At 45.5% G+C, this 20,667-nt stretch overlaps 1 protein-coding gene across 1 annotated transcript in view; it reads left to right on the forward strand.

Moving 5' to 3' along the window:
* Nucleotides 1-682: 682 nt before the first annotated feature.
* Nucleotides 683-20,667, forward strand: part of Eif3h (eukaryotic translation initiation factor 3 subunit H) — an 84,131-nt gene continuing 64,146 nt past the window's right edge. The window contains exons 1-2 of the mRNA XM_027431421.2: nt 683-868; nt 18,429-18,585. Of these exons, the coding sequence (XP_027287222.1) occupies nt 737-868; nt 18,429-18,585 (289 nt within the window). The 5' untranslated portion in view covers nt 683-736. The remainder of the gene's footprint in view (nt 869-18,428; nt 18,586-20,667) is intronic.

A 20,667-nucleotide genomic window follows, 5' to 3' on the forward strand; every position in this document is an offset into this window, starting at 1 on the left:
ATTCTGAATGCTCACCATTGCATCAACGTGAACGCTCCAACGGCCCATAAAAGAACCCCTTTGGGGGCTGGAGAGATGGCTCAGAGGTTAAGAGCACTGGCTGCCCTTCCAGAGGTCTTGAGTTCAATTCCCAGCGACCACATGTTGGCTCCCAACCATCTGCAACGAGATCTGGTGCCCTCTAATGTTGTATACATAATAAATAAAATCTTTTTTTTTTTTTTTAAAGAACTCCTTTGGTATTTTACTCAAGCGAAGCATCGGTCCTGGAGACCGCAGCAAGGTTAAGCACGGTCTAAGTACTTTCCGTGCGTTCCCTGGGGTTAGAGACTGCACAATCTGAAACGTCACAAGGCCAGCGAGCGGCCCCAGGAGCTTGTCACTAGTTAGCAAGCGCTGTGGCTTGCCTCACGCCTCCTTGAAAGCTGGTGGGAGGAGTGGGAATTAAACTAGCAGCGGGAAGCACTTTTGCACCGGCCCCGCCGCCCGAGTGCGCGCTCTGTCGCTGCAGCGGCCGCGCGTTTAGCGGAGCGAGTGCAAGCGCACGCTGGCCCGGGAAGGATCCGGGCAGGCACGCAACGCGCATGCGCGGGGCTATCCCCGCCCTCAGGAAGCACGGGGAGGGGGCGTGGCCGCACCCTGGCCGCCCTTCCAGACCCAGACCCCCCCCCGTCCAGACGCCGTGGTTCCGCTTCCGGCGCCGCACGCTTCCCTCTCTTCCTGTCTGGCCGGGACCATGGCGTCGCGCAAGGAAGGCACCGGCCCCAGCGCCGCCTCGGCGGGCTCCGCGGGCTCCGCGGTGGGGAAGGGCAAAGGCAAAGGCGGCTCGGGGGACTCGGCCGTGAAGCAGGTGCAGATCGACGGCCTGGTGAGTGCGGGCGGCCCGGCTTCCGGCCGCTGTCCCCGCGAGGAGCAGCACCCTGGCCGGCGTCTGCACTGTGGCTCCAAAGGTTTCCACCGAGGGGGCCGGGGGCGAGCAGAGCCGGGGTGGGCGACACGTTGCATGCCCTGGAGAGCCGGTCCAAGCCGGTGACAGCTGCTGCGGCGAGCAGGAGGGTTCAGGGCCCTGCGAGGGGGAGAGAGAGAGAGAGAGACACCTCCGGAGGAGGCTTTATTTTAAACATTTATTTATTATGTATTATACAACATTCTGCTTCCCTCTATATCTGCACACCATCAGAGGGCACCAGATGTCGTTACAGATGGCTGGGAGCGACCGTGTGGGTGCTGGGAATCGAACTCAGGACCTCTGGAAGGGCAGCCGGTGCTCTGCACACCATTAAGGGCACCAGATGTCATTACAGATGGTTGTGAGCCGCCGTGTGGGTGCTGGGGATCGAACCCAGGACCTCTGGAAGGGCAGCCGGTGCTCTGCACACCATCAGAGGGCACCAGATGTCATTACAGATGGTTGGGAGCCGCCGTGTGGGTGCTGGGAATCGAACTCAGGACCTCTGGAAGGGCAGCCAGTGCTCTGCACACCATCAGAGGGCACCAGATGTCATTACAGATGGTTGGGAGCCGCCGTGTGGGTGCTGGGAATCGAACTCAGGACCTCTGGGAGGGCAGCCGGTGCTCTGCACACCATCAGAGGGCACCAGATGTCATTACAGATGGTTGTGAGCCGCCGTGTGGGTGCTGGGAATCGAACCCAGGACCTCTGGAAGGGCAGCCAGTGCTCTGCACACCATTAAGGGCACCAGATGTCATTACAGATGGTTGTGAGCCGCCGTGTGGGTGCTGGGGATCGAACCCAGGACCTCTGGAAGGGCAGCCGGTGCTCTGCACACCATCAGAGGGCACCAGATGTCATTACAGATGGTTGTGAGCCGCCGTGTGGGTGCTGGGAATCGAACTCAGGACCTCTGGAAGGGCAGCCAATGCTCCTAACACTCTGAGCCGTCTCTCCAGCCCTGTCACCCTCGCTTTGAGTAAGTAGTGCATCACTTCACCTGGGGCAGACCCTTAGGCAGTGCTCAGTCTGCACAGTAACAAGCCGCAGGGAATAAGCTTTTTAAGCTTTTAATAGGATATTTCTGGGTAAGGTTTATGCACCGGGGCATCTGGAAAGCTCGGGATAAGAAAACGCATGGGACGGAAGACGTGGGCATCTCAAATGATGTGGGTTTCCAAGCTTGAGGAGCATCCTCCAGCAGGTTGTGCTGGCACATGGCTTTACTTGGAGCACTGGTGAGGCGCAGGCCGCCTGGGTGAAAACCCTTTATGCTGGTGACTGGGTGTGAGCTTGTGAAACTGTCAGTCGTGGTTATGGTCGACTGTGATGTATCTGTGGACGCCAGAGTTTGCAGGATGCTCGGGAGAGCTCTGGAAAGGTTTATCTAATATTTAAATGTCCCCTGTATAAGGCAATGCTGTCTCCTTTGCTTCGCTTACAGTTTCAGCTTTCAGTGGCTTTTTTGAAGCAGGTGCCTTCAGGAATGAATACTACATTTTTAAAGATTGTCGGTTAGTTGGTGGGTGGTGGACTTGAATTGTAGAAGTACCAGCTAAACACTCCCGGAACGTGTTTTAAGTCTTAAGAACTAATGTTTTAGTGCACTTGCATATGCTTTGAAACCACTCTTTGGATTCCTTGGTTTCCAGAGTTGTAGAAGGCAACAGGTAGATATTATAAATCGGTAACTACAAATACATATTTTAGGACTTGGGCTGGGCTTGGTGGTACATACCTGTAATGCCAGCACCTGGGAGGGTGCAGCAGGATGCTAGGGAGTTGTTTGTCAGTCTGGGCTACATAGTGAGACTGTCAAAGAAGAGAAAGTAAAATACTTTCAGGGCAGTCTTGAAACTGCAGAGCTGTCATGGGACAGTGCCTTAAGAAATTTGAAGCAGCCGGGCGTTGGTGGTGCACGCCTTTAGTCCCAGCACTCGGGAGGCAGAGGCAGGCGGATCTCTGAGTTTGAGACCAGCCTGATCTCCAGATCGAGTGCCAGGATAGGCTCCAATGCTACACAGAGAAACCCTGTCTCGATTCCCCTCCCACCCCCCCCAAAAGAAATTTAAAGCAATAGGATTGCTGCAGGTGGAAACAGACAGGGTCATTTGAGTTCAGCAAGCAGGCAGTGGGCCTAGGAAAGTCAAGACACTTGTTTGGGATTTCTGTACTCACATACCACTGTTTTCTTTACTTGGAAACTGACTAATGCTCTTCTTAAGAGATTGGATTAAAAGTTTATAATTTACTATGAAGATAGACTTTTTAGTGGCAAAGGGCCTCTTTTAGTTATCAGGTTTCCTGGCAAGTCATACTGAGAATTAGAAGCTTATGAGTGAACCCAAGTGAGTCATCAAAAGGGACACTCAAGTCCTTAAGGGCCTTTACTTGCTGAGTCATCATGGTGGCCCTTAGTTCAAATCTTAATATCCCCTTTAAAGATATCTTGATTTTTTTGTTTGTTTGTTTTTCTCATTCATTCAAAAAATTCCAGATCGTAGCTCCCTTCATTAGATGTTTTTGGTGAATTTGGGGCCCATCAAGGTGTAGTTTTTGTGTTCAGGTTTGTTTCCTGTTCTTCCCACACTTTGTCTAGAAGGTATGTTTCAGTTACCTGTGACCCAGTTAGCCATTCCCTGGCTAGGTCCTGCAGCTCGTCTTCCTTTTGTCCATGACATTCCTCTTGACCGCCTTGTCATGTTCAGGGTTGCTGTGTGTGACTTAATAGAACTGTGGTTTTAATCTCTGGTTTAATTTGAATCTGTGTATTTCAGATATGTTCTGTGATTTAGTAAAATCGTGGATTACCTGTCTTTTTGTTCTTTTGAGAGAGGGTCTCTGTGTAGTTCTGACTATCATGGGACTAACTACATAGACCGGGCTGGCCTCGAACTCAGAATGATCCTCTTGCCTCTACCTAGTTAGTGACATCGAGCTCTGCCAGATGCTATGCATAAGGCATGGATGAGCTACTCAGATATTAATTTCATATTGATTATGGTTGCTTCTGGCATGTTGCTAGTGACTACAACCAGTTAGTATTATCCTTAGAAATATAAGCTCTTGGTCATATTGAAGGTTAGTTCATAAGAATGACTTGATGTATTTCAAATATATTTCTATAATAAATGTATTCTCATGGAATTTAGATGCCTTGAGTAGTTTACCTCTCTAGTTGTTTTTTGGTTATTTGTTTGTTTTGTTGTTTTGAGACAGGGTTTTTCTGTGTAGCTTTGGAGCCTGTTCTGAAACTCTTTGTAGACCAGAATAGCCTTGAACTCACAGAGATCTGCATGCCTCTGCCTCCCGAGTGCTGGGACTAAAGGCGTGCGCCACCATGCCCGGCTGCCACCCTTCATTCTGTCTTCCATTTGTACAGCTGCTTCCTGTGTTCTGTTTTATGCGGCAGATGCTGTTATAAATGCTTTGTGTGTAGGTGGTGTGGGCAGACTAGAGATCACCTTTGGAGTCATCATTCTCTACCTTAATGTTTCTCTTTATTTCTAAAAGTCTCATATATGCAAGAATGAATTTGATCCTATCTGCCTTCCTTTTGCCTCTTTTAACCCTCCCAAGTACTTCCAGCGTGTCCTCCTTCCAATTTCCAACTTAATGTTTCCTTCTTTCCTGCCTGCCTGCCTGCCTGCCTGCCTGCCTGCCTGCCTGCCTGCTGCCTGCCTTCCTTCCTTCTTCCTTCCTTCCTTCCTTCCTTCCTTCCTTCCTTCCTTCCTTCCTTCCTTGTGCCTCTTTTTCTTCTTCCTTTTCCTCTTTTTGGCTGAGATGCTGTTGGTGGTAATCTATACAAATTCCAGTTAGTCCTGCCTATATGGGTTTGGGGTCATCTGCCAGAGCTTTGGAATCCTACTGGGCCTGACTCTCCCTTCCCCAGGGACTACTCACTGCCACTAGCCCCACACTATGGGATGGGCACATCTATCCCATCCATGCCAGACTTTTGGCTGGCTTCATCTTGTGCAGATAGCCACAGCTTCTGTGCGCTGTGCTTCTGACAGCCATGACAGCTTCTGTGCGCTGTGCTTCTGACAGCCATGGCATGCCCAGAAGACGTGTCCTGCAGTAGTACTTTGAGCCTTACATCCTTTCCCCTTCCTTCTCCGTGATGTTCCAGAGACCCAGTGGTAGTGGGGTCAGTACAGCTGTCCGTGTTAGACCTGGACATTGAGCATTGACTCATCGTGCATCTCTGTTGACCACCGTCTACTGCACAAGAGCCTCAGTTACCAAGGTTGAGAGCAGCTCAGGTCTGTCGGTATAAGCATACTTTTAATTAATTTTTTACTTAAATTTTTTTTTTTGTTGTTGTTTTTGACAGGGTCTTACTAAAAAGCCCGTGGCTGGCCTGGAATTCACTGTGTAGATCAGGCTGCCCTCCAACACGCAGCAGTCCACCTGTCTCTGTCTCCTAAGTGTTGGGACTGAAGGTGTATAGCACCATTCTTGGCCAAGCATGAATTGGAGAAGGCATGTTGACCATGCCCATTCAGCGAAGTGGCAAAAGCAAGTTCTGCTTTATGCTTTTGACCAGGATTACAGTATGAGGCATTCAATTTGTGCCTGTGGAGCAGGTCTTTAATACAGTCAGAAAGCAGTTAGTTACCCCATGACCGTTATGCTCCTGTCTTGCCAGTAGGCATGGCTTGTCTGTCAGGTTGGTGCAGCAAGTGGGGTGCAGTGCCTGATGGGGCCATTGGTGTCTCTTCTCCCCCCAGCAGCTTGTCCACTTCCTATTGAAATCTAGGGCCCTGAGGCGGACCTAGACTTGCTGATAGTTTTGCTGCCTGACGGGCTGAGTTACAGGAACCCAGCACTCCTTTCCTCCCTAGGACTAGGGTGTCGGGTGCCAGCACCAAGCCTGGCTTTCTTTTAGGTGAGTGCTGAGGAATTCCGGGCCTCCTCAAGCTGGTGTGGCAAGGCACTTTACAATTCGCTGTCGTCTACAGGTCTTTTCTAAGTGTGGTATACCCGCGCTCCTTCGCAGCGGCCTCCGCTCCCCATGAGCCTCTGGTAAAGGGGGAATAGTGTACGTAGAACTGTGGCTCGTCTGAGAACGGTGGGCACATCTGTGATCCCAGCATGTGAGGAGCAGGTGGAAGGGGTACATTAGAGTCCACCATTACTGCTCACTTGCTTGCTCACACATGGGAGATGGGGCACCTGCTGCTAGCTAGTATCAGAAGTACTGTACTGCACCCGGCGATGGTGGTGCACGCCCTTAGTCCCAGCACTCAGGAGGCAGAGGCAGGCGGATCTCTGTGAGTTCGAGACCAGCGTGGTCTACAAGAGCTAGTTCCAGGACAGCCTTCAAAGCCACAGAGAAACCCTGTCTCGAAAAACCAAAAACAAGCAAAGAAACAAACAAAAACCAAACTAAGTGTTCATATTAGTATGCCTGTTGCATCGATGCAGTTGGTTGATTTTGGTTATTAGGATTCCACTCTGCCTAAGTCACCCAAGCATCTGACATGTTTGATGAGTCCTAGACGGTTTCCTTAGAGTCTCTGAAGGTCACATCCTAGCTCTGAGTTGTAACTTTTTGGAGAGCAGAAAGCCCTCGCTTCACATTCCCCGTGGGCACCCATACCCAGTCAGCTCCTCTGAAGTGCTCCGTGAACAAGAAGCTGAACCTTGCTGTGGGGTATTCCCTTCCTGAGACAGGGTCTCTCTGTGTAGCCTAGCTATTCTGGAACCCTTTGTAAGACTAGGCTGGGCCCAAGCACAGGTCCGCCTTCTTCCTCTCTGTATCTTGAGTGCTGCAGGCAAAGGCATGTGCCACCAAGTTACATGTTGGAAACTGGCCTGTTAATCAGCACAGCAACTGCACTGGGTAATTCATATGTGCATATAGACCACAGACCATGAGCAAGAACAGGCAGTAAAGAAGCGGAACCCCCCATTTACCATCCATCTTTCTCAGACAGCCATAACTACTTATTCTTTTTAATGGCCCCTACTTTTCCCCTGGTACTCACCTTTGGTAGTACTGAAGCATTTGGTAATCTTAGTGCCCCCAAATTCCAGAATGGCCCATCAAGTAGTGCTCAGTGCGCCCGAGTGTACTGCAGTATTTTAAGGAATAGACATTTGGTAGCAGTTTGGAATGTTATTTATTAATTTATTGCTGTGTATGAGACAAGAAATAAATTTTGTTCAGGTAAGCCTTTCTGTCATCAATTTTTCTTTTGCACAATTACCCTCTAGCTACACCTGGGAAAAAATTACAGGTTAAGTGTTACAAGAGATATTGCAAAAACCTGTGAATTAAGCATCCTAGTTAGTTACCATGTAATTGTCTTGTATTCAAGAACATTTGGTTGTACGCTCTGTGACAATTGTAGGAGAGGACTGTTACTTTGTTCTCTCTTGCACAGCAATCAGTTGATTTAACTTTAAAATTGTGAACCATCAGTGAAATTAGATCCAAGAGAATAATCATGAAACGCGTTCTTTCAAAATGAAATATTATAGCGGTGATATTGATGAGCCATAGTGGAGCATTGTAACCAATCTCATATGTGTCAGGGGCAAAGTAACTACCCCACCATTAAAGTTACTTATGTTTCCTTCACATCACAACTTAACGGCAATGATTTAAATCCCATTTGCTCTTTGAGTCAGCCAGTTTCGAAGTGGAGCTCCTATCCCACTTGAGCTGTAAAATGTGTTAAATTTAAGACCAATGCAGCTTTCTGCTTTCTGAATTTACATTTTTGGCAATAACTGCCTTCTTTGTTCACTGTTAGAAAAAAAAAGGTCTAGGCTTAACCAAATAAGAGAACTGGCAAGTTCTCGGATATGGCAGTGAAAGAAGCCGGAATTAAATGAATGTCTAGATACTGACTTTACAGAATATGCTAAAGGGAGATCTTGTGGCATTACAGCTTCTTTGAGAGTAAAATCCGTCTGCAGTAATGGCTGTTCTTTGACAGATTGATGTGAGAAGGGCAGGCTGTGGGCCTTACCTCCCAGGAGCTGCAGAACCCAGGAAAGCCAGCTAGGACTTGGGCATCCCGCCTGAGCTCCTCACCCGCAGGTGCCCCACGCAGCTTGGGCTCTGCTGCTTTGCTTTGAGTTTCTAAGGAACCCTTTTTAAATTTATTTATTTATCTGACATCCTGGCCACATATTCCCTCCCCCCAACCCACTCCTCCTCTGTTTCTGTTCAGAAAGGAGCAGTCCTCCCACGGGAGTCAAGAAAGCATGACATACCAAGCTGCAGTAAGGCTCAGCACCTCCCGGGTATGAGGAATAGGGTCCAGCCAAAGTGTTAGGGCCAGCCCCTGCTCCCATTGTCAAGAGTCCCACGTGGATGAACAGATTAAGATACGTGGGGCTAGAATAATATAGGTTAATTTTATTCGGGGAGAAGTCACTTACACGAGAAACTGATAACCCCAAGTTCCAGCTCCGACGATCAACGCTCACTGCTCTGACCTGACAGGAACCAAGAGAGCAAGCCAGACCAAATCCAACACGCTCACGTACGCACCTGTGACCACACGCAAATGGGCGTGGTCAGTGCCACAGTGCGTAGTTAGATCTCTACTATAGTCCCACAAGTAGACCAAGCTACACAACTATCACATATGTGTGGAGGGCCTCGGTCAGGCTCATGCAGGATCCCTGGTTGTCGGTTCACACTCTGAGTCCTGTGAGCTCAGGTTAGCTGTTTCTGTGGATTTTCTTGTGATGTCCTTGACTCCTACAATCCTTCTTCCCCCAGGGTTTCCTGAGCTCATGTTTGGCTGTGGCTCTGCATCTGTTTCATCAGTTACTGGAGGAAGAAGGCTCTGGTGACAGTTGGGACAGTCACCAGTGTGATCACAAGAGAGGGCTAGTTCAGGCTGTGCATCCGCTATTGCGGGCGGTCTTAGCTGGGGTCATCCTTGGAGATTTGTAGTGGTTTTCCCTGCATCAGGTTTCTACCTGACCCCAAGTGAACCCTTTCCAGTCATCTCTTTCAGTTCTCCTCCCCTCCATTCGCCCCCTAGCCCGGTCCTTCAAGTTCCCATCCCACCCGCCATACTCTTTATGTCCCTTTGCCAGGGGATCCATGTGTAACCTTGCTGTGAATTGTAGCATGGTTATCCTTTGTAGCTCATACATACCCTTGTCCTTCTGGGTCTGGGTTACCTCACCCAGGGTGATTTTTCTTCTAGTTTTATTCATTCGCCTTCAGATTTCCTGATGTCATTGTTTTTAATAGCTGAGTAATACTCCATTGTGTATTAGGGAACTCTTAGAGTAGACATTGTTGGAACCTGGTATGCCGACCCTGCCCCCGACAATGGGACACGCATACGGCGTTCAGGCAGCTCAAAAGAGCCCTGTGTTGCATGGCCACGTCATGGCTACATCATACGTTACGGAGCTGTGTAAGGACTCAGTATGTATGTGCAAGCTTCTGCTTTTATGCGTGTACTTCTCTCTCTCTCTCTCTCTCTCTCTCTCTCTCTCTCTCTCTCTCTCTCTCCTTCCTCTCTCTGTTGGCTCCTCTCTCTGTCTCTCCCCCACCTGGAACAAACTCTATGGTTAATGTATTTCTCTTGTTCCATCTCCATCTAGAGATTTCTAATTTAAACAAAAGAACAACTAATATCTCCATGAATTTTAGCTAGGTTGGTGGTCTTTTAAATGAGAATTGCATGTCTATAACCAATACAGAATGTTTTGAGTAAAGTAGCTTAACAGTCTCTTATGTTTTATTTTTGAGACGGTGTGTAATAAAGAGCAGGCTGATTCCAGCCCAGCTTGCTGTAGCCAGGGCTGGCCTCGTGCTCCTGAGCCTCTGCCTCCACTTTCCAAGTGCTGGGATTGTTGACGGCACCCTCTTAGAGAGCTTGGGATTCAAAGAAGGACCTTGCTGTGGAAGTGCTTTTATTTTCACTCCTCCTAAAAATACACTGTGCGGAATAGAATTAAAGCTTAGGGAATAAAGGGAGGGACCTCCTCAGTGGAAGGAATGTCTCTGTAAGCAGCCGTAGTGGAAGGAATGTCTCTCTAAGCAGCCGTGGGGCAGCTGGAGAAAACCAGGGCTTGGTAGCCATGAAGTTACAAGTTCACACCTGTTGGGCGGATGATTTTTGAAACACTTTATTTTTGTGACATAAATTGATTCTGAAGTCTGAATAACTAAGCGTGGGGGTCTGGAGTGATGGCGCAGTGGTTAAGCACTTGCGTTGATCTTGTAGAAGACCGTAGTTCAGTTCCCAGCACACACATTGTGTAGCTCACGGTTAGGTGAATGACTGCATTCATCTAGTAGGTTTTTTATTTTTTAAACTTTTTGTTTTAGATGTCATGGGTTGTTCTCTTTTGGGTACTCCAAAGGATGTCTGGTATCTTTTGGCAGTAACATTTTTGTTTTTGCTGTGTGTTGTGATACAAGGCTCGAACCCAGTGTTTCTGGCACGCTAGGCAAGCCCACTCATCCTGGCTAACACCCTCATCCTGTTTTACTTCTCATTTGTGCTGTGACTTGAACTTAGCATCCCTCCCTCTCTCCTTCCCTCCCTCGACTCTGTCTACCTATTACCTATCGTCCGTCGGTCGGTCCGTCCGTCCATCCATCTGTGCTAGAATTGAACTTGGGACCTTCCACACCTAGGCAGGCACTACTTTTTTAGTCTCACTAAGTGGCCTCCAGATTGTGATCTCCGTGCTTCAGGTTGCTGGGATTGTCGGCACTGTACTCCATAATCTCTAGATGTTTTTGATGTCCTTAAAATAATTTACTGGGGCTGGACAGATGGCCCAGTGGTTTGGAGGACTAGCTGCTCTTGCAAAGGGCAAGATTTGGTTCCTAGCACCGATGTGGCCGTTCACAAGCATCTGAAACTCCATTTCCAGGGCCTTCAGCACCTTCTCTGGCCATCAGGCACCAACCACATATGTTGTGTACAGACATAGATGCAGGCAAATACTCATAAACACATAGACTCAAAGAAAAATAAAACATGTATTTTATGAAAAGCAGATGTTGTTGTTTTATTTAAAGTGTCCTAAAGGTATACTTTTTGTGTCTTCTTTTTGTTTGTTTGTCTGTTTTCTGAGACAGCTCTGGCTGTCCTGGAACTCTCTCCGTAGACCAGGCTAGCTGCAACCTCCAGAGATCCTCTCCTGCCTCTGCCTCCCGAGTGCTGGGATTAAAGGTGTGCACTACCACTGCCTGGTTCATAATTATTTTTCACAAACTGTACTCACGATCAGTTTTCTTTATTGTCATTAACATTTTAGATATTGTTTTAAAAGTCTCCAGGCTCACACTTTTCATAACCTGTAAACTCCCTCAGTGTCTTGTGTGTGCTTTCATGAGTGTTGAGTAGAGGCTCCAGATGCTCAGTGGAAAGTGATGCAATAAGAGGTTGAGCACAGAGGCAGACATGGTGATCCCCCTGCTTTACAAAGTGAGACGTTAAAGAGACTTGGAAGTGCAAAACAGTTTGAGTCTTCTGTTCTGCATACAGTATTTTTAAAAATCAACTTTTCCCCCAAAAATCTGAAAATGCCATTTGTGAATCCTGAGTAAATATTTTCATTTTGGAATATAGTTATTTTTTCATAAGAATGTAGTTTATGATGGCACATAGTACATTTATTATTGTTGCCAAGAGAAATATTGTTAGAATTCACCAACTGCAGTTTCTGACTGAAATGATCAATACTGGAGTTTTGGGGGCCTTGGTGGACTTAACAACTTACAAGTTTTAAATGAGCATTGAGTGTGCTTAGTTCTTGTTCCCAGTTTCTGTCCCAGAGCTTCTACAACTTTGAGGGCATTGAGTGACAGGAATGGCTTTTGTTCATACTCAGTCCTCTGATCCCATAGGAGTTAATGTTAATGACCTAGGATGGGTTTGGGCTTCATAAAGAGATTGCAGTGCTGAACTTCTGGGAAGGACTTGGGTAAGGTGGAGGAGATGAGTCAAATCAATAAAAACAAGATAAATTTAAAAAGTACTAAAGATGCCAGCCTTGCCGAGTGAGTGGAACTCAGTAGTTAGAGGCCCAGGGGGAGTGGTAGGCTGAGCCACTATTCCTGCTGCAGTCCCTTGCACTGTCCAGTTCTTTGACTGTTCTTTCTGAAACTAGCAGATTTCCCTGAGTTGTGTAAGCCTGTTAAAGCAGGTTTACAGGTTAAACCTGAGAAGGGTGTCGTGGGAATCTCTGGTTTACAGTCTGTTGGCCAGAAGTACCTGAGCCCTGAAGTGTGAGGGTAGTGTTGGGGCATGGAGCTCGTAACTGTGGGGTCTGCTACTAACTTGAGGTCATGTGGAATTGCCTTAAAATCTGAGATGCTCAGGAAGACTTGCTTGGTATGGAAACCTCTCACGTATTTGAGTAACAGACTTGCTGCTCTAAAACTTGGAACCTCATGGAAACAGACTTTGGTGTTTGACTTCATTTTATATTCCCAGGGTATGGGAGAGGTGAGCAGCCTGTAGAATTAAGTCAGTAAATATCCGAGCAAATGCATTAATGAAGGAATGAGACAAGTTGAAGGTAGTGGAAGCAGAAGATGCAAACCCTCTTTAGGTAATGGTCTTCAAAGACATAAAGACATGTATTTAAAGTCTTCCCTGTTAGGAAATTCAAAGGCCCTTACCTCTTTTTTTTTTTTTTTTTGGTGATACAGATCTGGAATTTCCAGTCTTCCACACCATACTGGTAAACTTCTAATGTATTTACAGAGATGTGTTAGGGAATCATAGGGAAGTTTACCATCCCATTAATGCTTTACTTGCCTGTTATGGATTGGTATTTCTCTCTCTCTCTCTCTCTCTCTCTCTCTCTCTCTCTCTCTCTCTCTCTCTCTCTGTGTGTGTGTGTGTGTGTCTTAAACTTCTTTGTTTGTGTTTTGAGACAGGGTCCTTCTGTGTAGTTCTGGCTGTCCTGGAACTTACTATGTAGATCAGGCTGGCCTTGATCCATCTACCTCTGCCTTCCAAGTGCTGGAATTAAAGGCGTGTACCACCAAAAGTTGCCCAACTTCTTTTAAACTTTTTTTATGGAAAAACAATTTTTGTACACTTTATTTGATTATGCTTTCCCATCCCCAACCCCCGGATCTTTGCCACCTCCCTACCTACTCCATTTTGTTTCTTTTCTCTTAAAACAACAACAACAACAAAACTAGTAAACAAAAAACCCGAAATTGAGGAGCTGGAGAGATGACTCAGCGGTTAAGAGCACTGATTGTTCTTCCAGAGGTCCTGAGTTCAATTCCCAGCAACCACATGGAGGCTCACAACCATCTGTAACGAGATCTGGTGCCCTCTTCTGGCCTGCAGACATTTACGCAGACAGAACACTGTATACATAATAAATAAATAAATCTTTAAAAAAAAACCAAATTGAAATACAAAATTAGAAATCAAAATAAACAAGCAAAATACTAATAAGACAGGAAAAGCCCAAACAAAGCAAAATGAGATGAAGAGCCACCAGAATACCATTGAATTGTCTTTGTATTGGCCAGCCACTCCTGAAAACTGGTCCTGCACTAAAGTGTATACCCAGTGAGACTAAGTTGAAGAGAACTGATTTTTTTTGTCAGTGGGTGCCAATTGCAGATAGCTTCTTGGTTAGGGGTGAGAGTTCTTGTCCACTTCTCCCCTTTAGTCCCAGGACTCATCTGGCTTGAACCTGGGCAGGCCTTGTGTGTGCCGCATCAGTCTAAGTTCATATGTGTGTCATCCTGTTGTGTGGAAGAAAGACCGTTTCCTTGGAGTCATCATCACTTCTGGCTCTTGAAATGTTTCTGCTTCCTCTTCTGCATAGATCCCTGAACCTTGAGGGTTCTTACACTTTTGAGAATACTGCTATCTTAAGTTAAATCATTTATTGCTTTTAGACTTTGAATCAGTTAGGCTGTGTTTGTTTTGTTTTCTTTTTTAAAGCCAGGCATGTTAAACATTCCTCTTATGTTCCTTAGAGATTATGTAGTAGCCTGTTTTACCATTTCACAGTGTGCATTAGTGATCTAGAAAAATGTTCCTTGTAGGGTTGTCTGAGCAGACCCAGCATCCTTTATATTTTGCTGGGAGGATTCCTTGCCTTGCTTTATGTTATGCAAACCTCAGAAGTTTCTACTATGGTTCTGGAGACAGCTTCCTATTCTGAGAAGAACACTTAGACACAGTGTGCAGGGCAGACTGTAGGGTAAGCACTCAGACCAGAGTGTGACAGTGTTCAAAGCACAGAGAAGACTGTTTTGCGTTCTTCAGTTTCTTCTATCCTGAGAAGATAGAGTTTATAGGGCCAGGGTTTATAGCAGACTGTCATTGCGCTCATTTCTAGGATCCTACTCATCACTAGTCTGGAGTCTAGGGGTCAGGTCACAGTCCTGAGACTTACTAGGCTAGAGGAAAAGGTCGGCTTCTAAGAAGGAAGGGACTCTGTGATTCTCTTCCCTCTTGCTTCTGTACTGCAGTGCTCTTCCAGGTTGAGCTGAGCTTCTGTATTAAGGGAGATACTTTTGCTTTTGTAAATAAAGTATTCACATTCACATGAATACAATATTCAAAAATATTTTCTGGGGTTTGCATGACACAAAGGAAGGCAAGGAATTCTCACTGTGCTCTGCTTTTAGAAACAATGAGAAGTCTTAGAAGAAAGCAAGCTCATGGCATTACATCTTTGGAGGAGTTAAACACAATAAAGACAGAGGCAGGCGGGATCGTGCTCATTAAAAGTTAGAATAGGGCTGCAGAGATGACAGTTGCTAAGAGCACTTATTTCTCTGGTTGAGGACCCAAGTTTGGTTCCCAGCACCCATGTCAGGTGGCTCACACCCACTCCAGGGAATCCAGTGTCTTCTTCTGGCTTTCACAGGCTCATCATACAGGAGCCGATACCTAACACATAGACACCTACACCTACACATAATTTAAATAATAATTAAAAATATGTTGTTTTAAGATGTTAAGAGCCAAGTAGGGAGATACAGTCAGCTGGAGAATCTAAATGCAGAACCCCCCAAGCAGTGTGCACACCTAGACCAGATCAGTTAACTCTGAATTCAGTGAGTGGGATTGGGCACAAGTGTATTTTAGAGGCTCCCTAGATGCCTCTTAATATGTTCCTAGTATGGGGCATTTATTGATGCTGAAAACATCTGTCAGATCTTTTGTTCAGCTGAGAACAAGTGATGTAGTGCTTTGGGGTGTGTGGGGTCACTTGTGACACATTAAAGCCAAAATATATTATGGGAATGTTTTTGTTTTGGAGAACTAGTAACCCTTCCACACATCTGTTTTTGAAAGTATGATTAGGGAGCCTGACATCACTACATAGGATTAATTAATTCTATCAGCGATGTTTTATGGAAAGAAACATGGTGGCTGGTGGGAGAGAAAGTGAGTGGTCTGCACAGGTGGGGGTTATTGTGGGTGGGCATTCCCGGTTTGCAGATCATGAGACTGATGTGTGGAGATCAAAAGCTGCCTTGCATGCTTGGAGCGGCTGGGCACTTGTTGGCTTTCAGTGAGTTGACTTTCAGTGAGTGACCAGGGCTCAATTTGACCATCGCCATTCGTTCACAGACTTTTGCTGCCTGACCTTGTTAGTTGTCTTTCATGCATGAACCCCTTAGTGTGTAGCCATAGTTACAGGGACACCACCTAGAGATGCTGGTGCTGCATCATAACTGTCTAGCCTTTTTATAAGTGTGGTTAGCGTACCCACACCTTCTCAGTTATTGTAAAGTAACTTAAAGTGCCAAGATTTACCCGCATCTAATTCTCCATGTCCTTAGAGAAGACAGGAAAATAGTCTAATTGGCTTTATAAAAAGGTAGCTGTAAGGGTTGAATTAAGTCATTCATTGCTTATATAAGACATTGGCCAGAGGGTTTAGTGTATCGTAACTGATTGATGATGTTTTTTTTTAATGCCTTCCTTGAGCAGCATCTTTCATGTGCCGGTGTCTGTGTTAGCCGTTGGAGAGAGATGTAATGCTGAGTAAAACAGCCTTCATTTGTCTGAGAGTCTTGAAGAGCAGTGTCATAAGCAGAGGGTTGATAGTTGAGATCCCACACAAGCTTTCATTACATGTGTGTGACAGAGTCTTGCTTGTGTAGAATTACAAAAGTGCTCCAGTTTGTTCTGGTCAAGAATTTCTTTTATTGATCCAATTGTTCTTTTTTTCAGTCTTTCAAATAAATATCATAGGGGCTCGAGAGGCTCAGAGGTTAAAAGGGCTTATTGCTCTTGCAGAGGACTCGGGTTTGGCTCCCAGCACCTACAAGGTGGTTCACGACGACTCTGGCTTTCTACATACATGGGGTGCTTTTGAAGTCACACACACACACACACACACACACACACACAGGAATACATTTTTTTCCTTTCCTTTTCTTTTCTTTTCTTTTCTTTTCTTTTCTTTTCTTTTCTTTTCTTTTCTTTTGAGACAGGGTTTCTCTGGCTTTGGAGGCTGTCCTGGAACTAGCTCTTGTAGACCAGGCTGGTCTCAAGATTAAAGGCATGCGCCACCACCACCCGACACTAAAATATAATTTATAGACAAGGAATTGGGATGAAATATTATAGGACAGAAGTACACATTCTAGAGAGAAGTGTAGGTTTCTCTAGAAAGTAACCTTTTTTTTTTTTCATTTCTTTCTTTATTGCTTTGCTGCCCTAATTTCAAGTTTGTGAAGGATTTCCATTGTATTACTTGAGTAAAAGGTTTGTTATGTTACTACTGATACTCTGATAGTTTAGGTACAAAGTGTCTTTCCAAAGCTTTTGTGTCAGAAGCTACATTGTCACCTGATGGGCTTTGGGAAGTGATTGGGTCATGAGGGCTCTGACCTAGTTCTCTCTCTGTTAGAGTCATACTTGATGGTGTTATTGGAAGCACTGGAGACGTCTGTGGTAGTACTTGGCTGGAGGAATTGGTATCTGAGGGCCTGCTTAGAAGGTCTGTAGTCGTCCCTAATCCATTCTTGTCTCTGTTTGCTGTCATGGAGTCATTGCATAGGCAGCTCCGCCATGCTGTCCACCATGGCGCTCTGCCTCCCTAGGTGGAACCCCTGAATCTGAGCTGAAGTAATTTCTCCTGTAAGTGGTGTGTCAGGAAGCTTGGCACAGCAGCACAAAACAAACATTGTGTGCAAGTGTATTCCTTCGCATTGCTCTGACAAACACCAGAGAAAAACAACTCAAGAGGAAGTTTTCCTTTGCTTCGAGGTTTCAGATGGTTCAGTTTGTGGTTGCATGCTCCATGTGTTTGAGTAGAGCCCGTCATAGTGGCAGACGTGGATGACCTAGGAGACTGTTCTCACGAAGTAGGAGAAACCCTGAAAGGAAGGAACTTGGGCTCAGGTTAGAATTGAAAAGTCATGCCCCGGGCACCTTTATCCTCAGTGAGGTCCAGCCTCCAGAGATACTGTCACCAGTTGAGGCTCAGCATTAAACACAGGAGTCTGGGGCCTTTCATAGTCATACCGTAGCAGTAGGAAAGCAGGAAGACCATACAGCTTCAAATGGTGGATGGGTAAAGATGCTTTGATTTATTTTTGAATGCTTCATTTCATCAGATGGAAATGGCAAGATTGTGCATTGATTACTTTGGTGGCGGAGTCTTTCTTGATAAGTTTTTATTTTGGCCAGTGTTGAATGCTGTAGATAATTTATCCTTAAATTTGAAATTTTATTTGTTGAGAGGATCACTGGTGATTCCCAGGTTTATGTTTCCACGGAAGACCAATGCTCCAGTACCTGGAGCTCCTTTCCATTTGACAGGTACTCCTTTTGAGGGCTTTTCCAGAGATAAGAATTTATTGAAGTCAATGAGTCCTCATCACAGGGTTTTAAGCTTTCTCTGTAATTATCCTACTAGTCATTTATTTATCTGCTGAATTTATTTAGCAGCCAATTGGACCTCTATGATTTCCTGTCTCTTTTGGGAACGTTGAATGGTTAAGTGTCCCTGGTCCATAAGAGGAAGCAAGTGGAGTGCTTCAGGAACGCTGGAAGGAATATGGGATAGTTTCCTATGCTTCAGCTGCAACTGCTTCTTACATCCTTGACAGCCTTCCTTTGCCTTGTTTCCTCTGTGAAAGGAAATAAGGTTACTCTGACTGGCTTCTTTGTGGAAACGTGCTGGATTCTAGACATTAGCATTCCCCTTTGCATATGTGGATACTGGCTTTTAAATTGTAGGATTCTTCTAAACATCTAAGTTCAGCTTACCTGTCTTCTGATAACTGTTACTTTGTTTTTAACAAAGGCTTAGTGATCTCATTAGTAGGGTTAACTATCTAGGAACCTCATGTGAGCCTTATTATTTATGTTAGGTTAAAGGAAATGGTTTGCAAGACAAAATTTGTTGAGTCCTAATATGTAGTTTTGTGGTTTTGGAAACTTACTGGTGGCTTTTCGATCTTTTCCTTAAAAATAAGTAAAACCTAGACTAGTGTGGTGTTTAAGTTGTCTTTCCTGTTTCCTTTTAGGTGGTATTAAAGATCATCAAACACTATCAAGAGGAAGGACAAGGAACGGAGGTTGTTCAAGGAGTGCTCCTGGGTCTGGTTGTAGAAGACCGACTGGAGATTACCAACTGCTTCCCGTTCCCTCAGCACACGGAAGACGACGCTGACTTTGATGAAGGTAAGCGTGCAGACTGGTGTCACGTGTGTCTTTACCGTATCTATGTATGTATGTATGTATATGTATATGTGTATATATACAAGTTAACACATTTTCTAGTGTAGCTTGATAATATGTTATTGGGAATTTTTTATTGGGTTAACCTAAATCATTTGATTTTTTTTTTTTTTTGAGTTTTTTGGAAAATGCATATTCTATGCAATGAGAATTTGCAATAAAGTTCATTGCTTTGTCCTGTTTGGCATCTATTTATTATCTTCTGTTTTGAAGTATTTAAGAAGAGAGATGCTTTAGGAAGATTATCCTGTAGTTAAAAGATTACACCAGACACAAACTAAACATCCTTAAAGATTTCTCTTTTAAAATCTAGTTGAAAATAACTTTTCACTTTTTCAAACTCTTAGGACCCCGTTTATATACGATTAAAAATTAAAAATGGTTGCCTATAGCATATGACCGATTTTTATTATCATAATTTTTATGAATTATGCATGTTGTCAGTAGATCTCTAGAAGTTTCTCATAAAAGTGACACTGTTAGCCTTTCTGTCTCTCACTGCTGATAACCACTGTTCTGTATTGCTTTCTGTTTGCCTTTTAGATAATTGATAAGTTAAATCATGCAGACTTTGAGGCAGTATCAACTTTCATCCATGTTGTAGCATATGGCAGGATTTCTTAAGATTTTTTTTACTTAAAAGATGTGTGTGTGTGTGTGTGTGTGTGTGTGTGTGTGTGTGTGTGTGTGTGTGTGTGCGCGCGCGCGCATGCATGCATGTATGTGGGTATGTTGGATCCTCTGGAGCTGGAGTAATAGGTGGGTGAGCCACCTGATGTGGACCTTAGAAACCAAACTCCAGTCCTGAGTCATTTCTCCAACCAAGAATATCTTTTATTTATTCCTTGACAATTTTTATATATTTATGCAATGTATCTTGGTCAGACCTATTCCCAGATCCTACTCCACCCACCCCCTACTTGCTACTATAAATCCTTCCGCCAAAGCCGCTGAGCCCTAAGGCCACGTGGGCGCTCTCCGCCAGCCGCCCGCCTGAGTTAGGCCCAAAGGAATACACAGAAACTTGTATTAGGTTCAAAGCTGCTTGGCCAATGACTAGGATTCTCATCTGCTAGCTCAGTCTTTTTTTTATATATAGTCTTTTATTATTATTATTATTATTATTATTATTATTATTATTATTAATTCAAGTTAGGGAACAAGCTTGTTTCACATGTAATTCCCCTCTCCCTCTCCCTCCCCTCACCCCCATTCCTTCTCCCCCACCTCCAACCTACCCCCCACCCCATCCACCCACCACTCCCCAGGCAGGGTAGGGCCCCCAACAGGGGCTCCACCAAGTCCACCAAATCTTCCTGTGCTGGGCCTAGGCCCCTCCCCATGTGTCCAGAGACAGAGTGCATCCCTTCAAGTGGGATGGGCTCTTAAAGTCCCCCACACACACCAGAGCAAAACGCCAGTCCACCTCCGGAGGCTCCCAGGAGTGCAGGGGCCTCCCCATTGGCATCCATGATCAGGGGGCTGGATTAGTCCCGTACTGGCCTCCCAGAGAGCGTCTGGGGTCGATATGCTTTCCCTTTTTCAGGCCAACTGTTTCTGTGGGTTTCTCCATCCTGGTACAGACCCCTTCGTTCTTCATTCCTCCCTCTCTTCAACTAGGTTCCCGATTTCAGCTCAGTGTATTTCTGTGTATGTCTGTCTCTGCTTCCATCAGCCACTGGATGAGAACTCTCCTGGCGGATCGGTCGCTGGGAACCTAGCTCAGTCTTAATTATCATAAATCTATATATGTTATAAGACTTATTTTTATAGAGGATGCCTTTCGTTGGCGCCCTCTCTTGCCGGTGGTTCACATCCTGCTGCTGGAGGAGGAAGGGGAAAGGGGACACTTCATCTTTCTCCTTGCTTATCAGTCTCCTTGCTATGTCACTTCCTGCCTGGAACACCACTTCTACTACGTTTCCCATAATCCTCTTTGACTCCTAGTCCTGTCTTGCTGTTTCATTGGCCAAACAGAACTTTAACAATCAATAAGATAAACACACACAGTGCATTCCCCATCAC

Source organism: Cricetulus griseus, chromosome 10, assembly GCF_003668045.3.
Source record: "Cricetulus griseus strain 17A/GY chromosome 10, alternate assembly CriGri-PICRH-1.0, whole genome shotgun sequence".
Taxonomy (NCBI): Eukaryota; Metazoa; Chordata; class Mammalia; order Rodentia; family Cricetidae; genus Cricetulus; species Cricetulus griseus.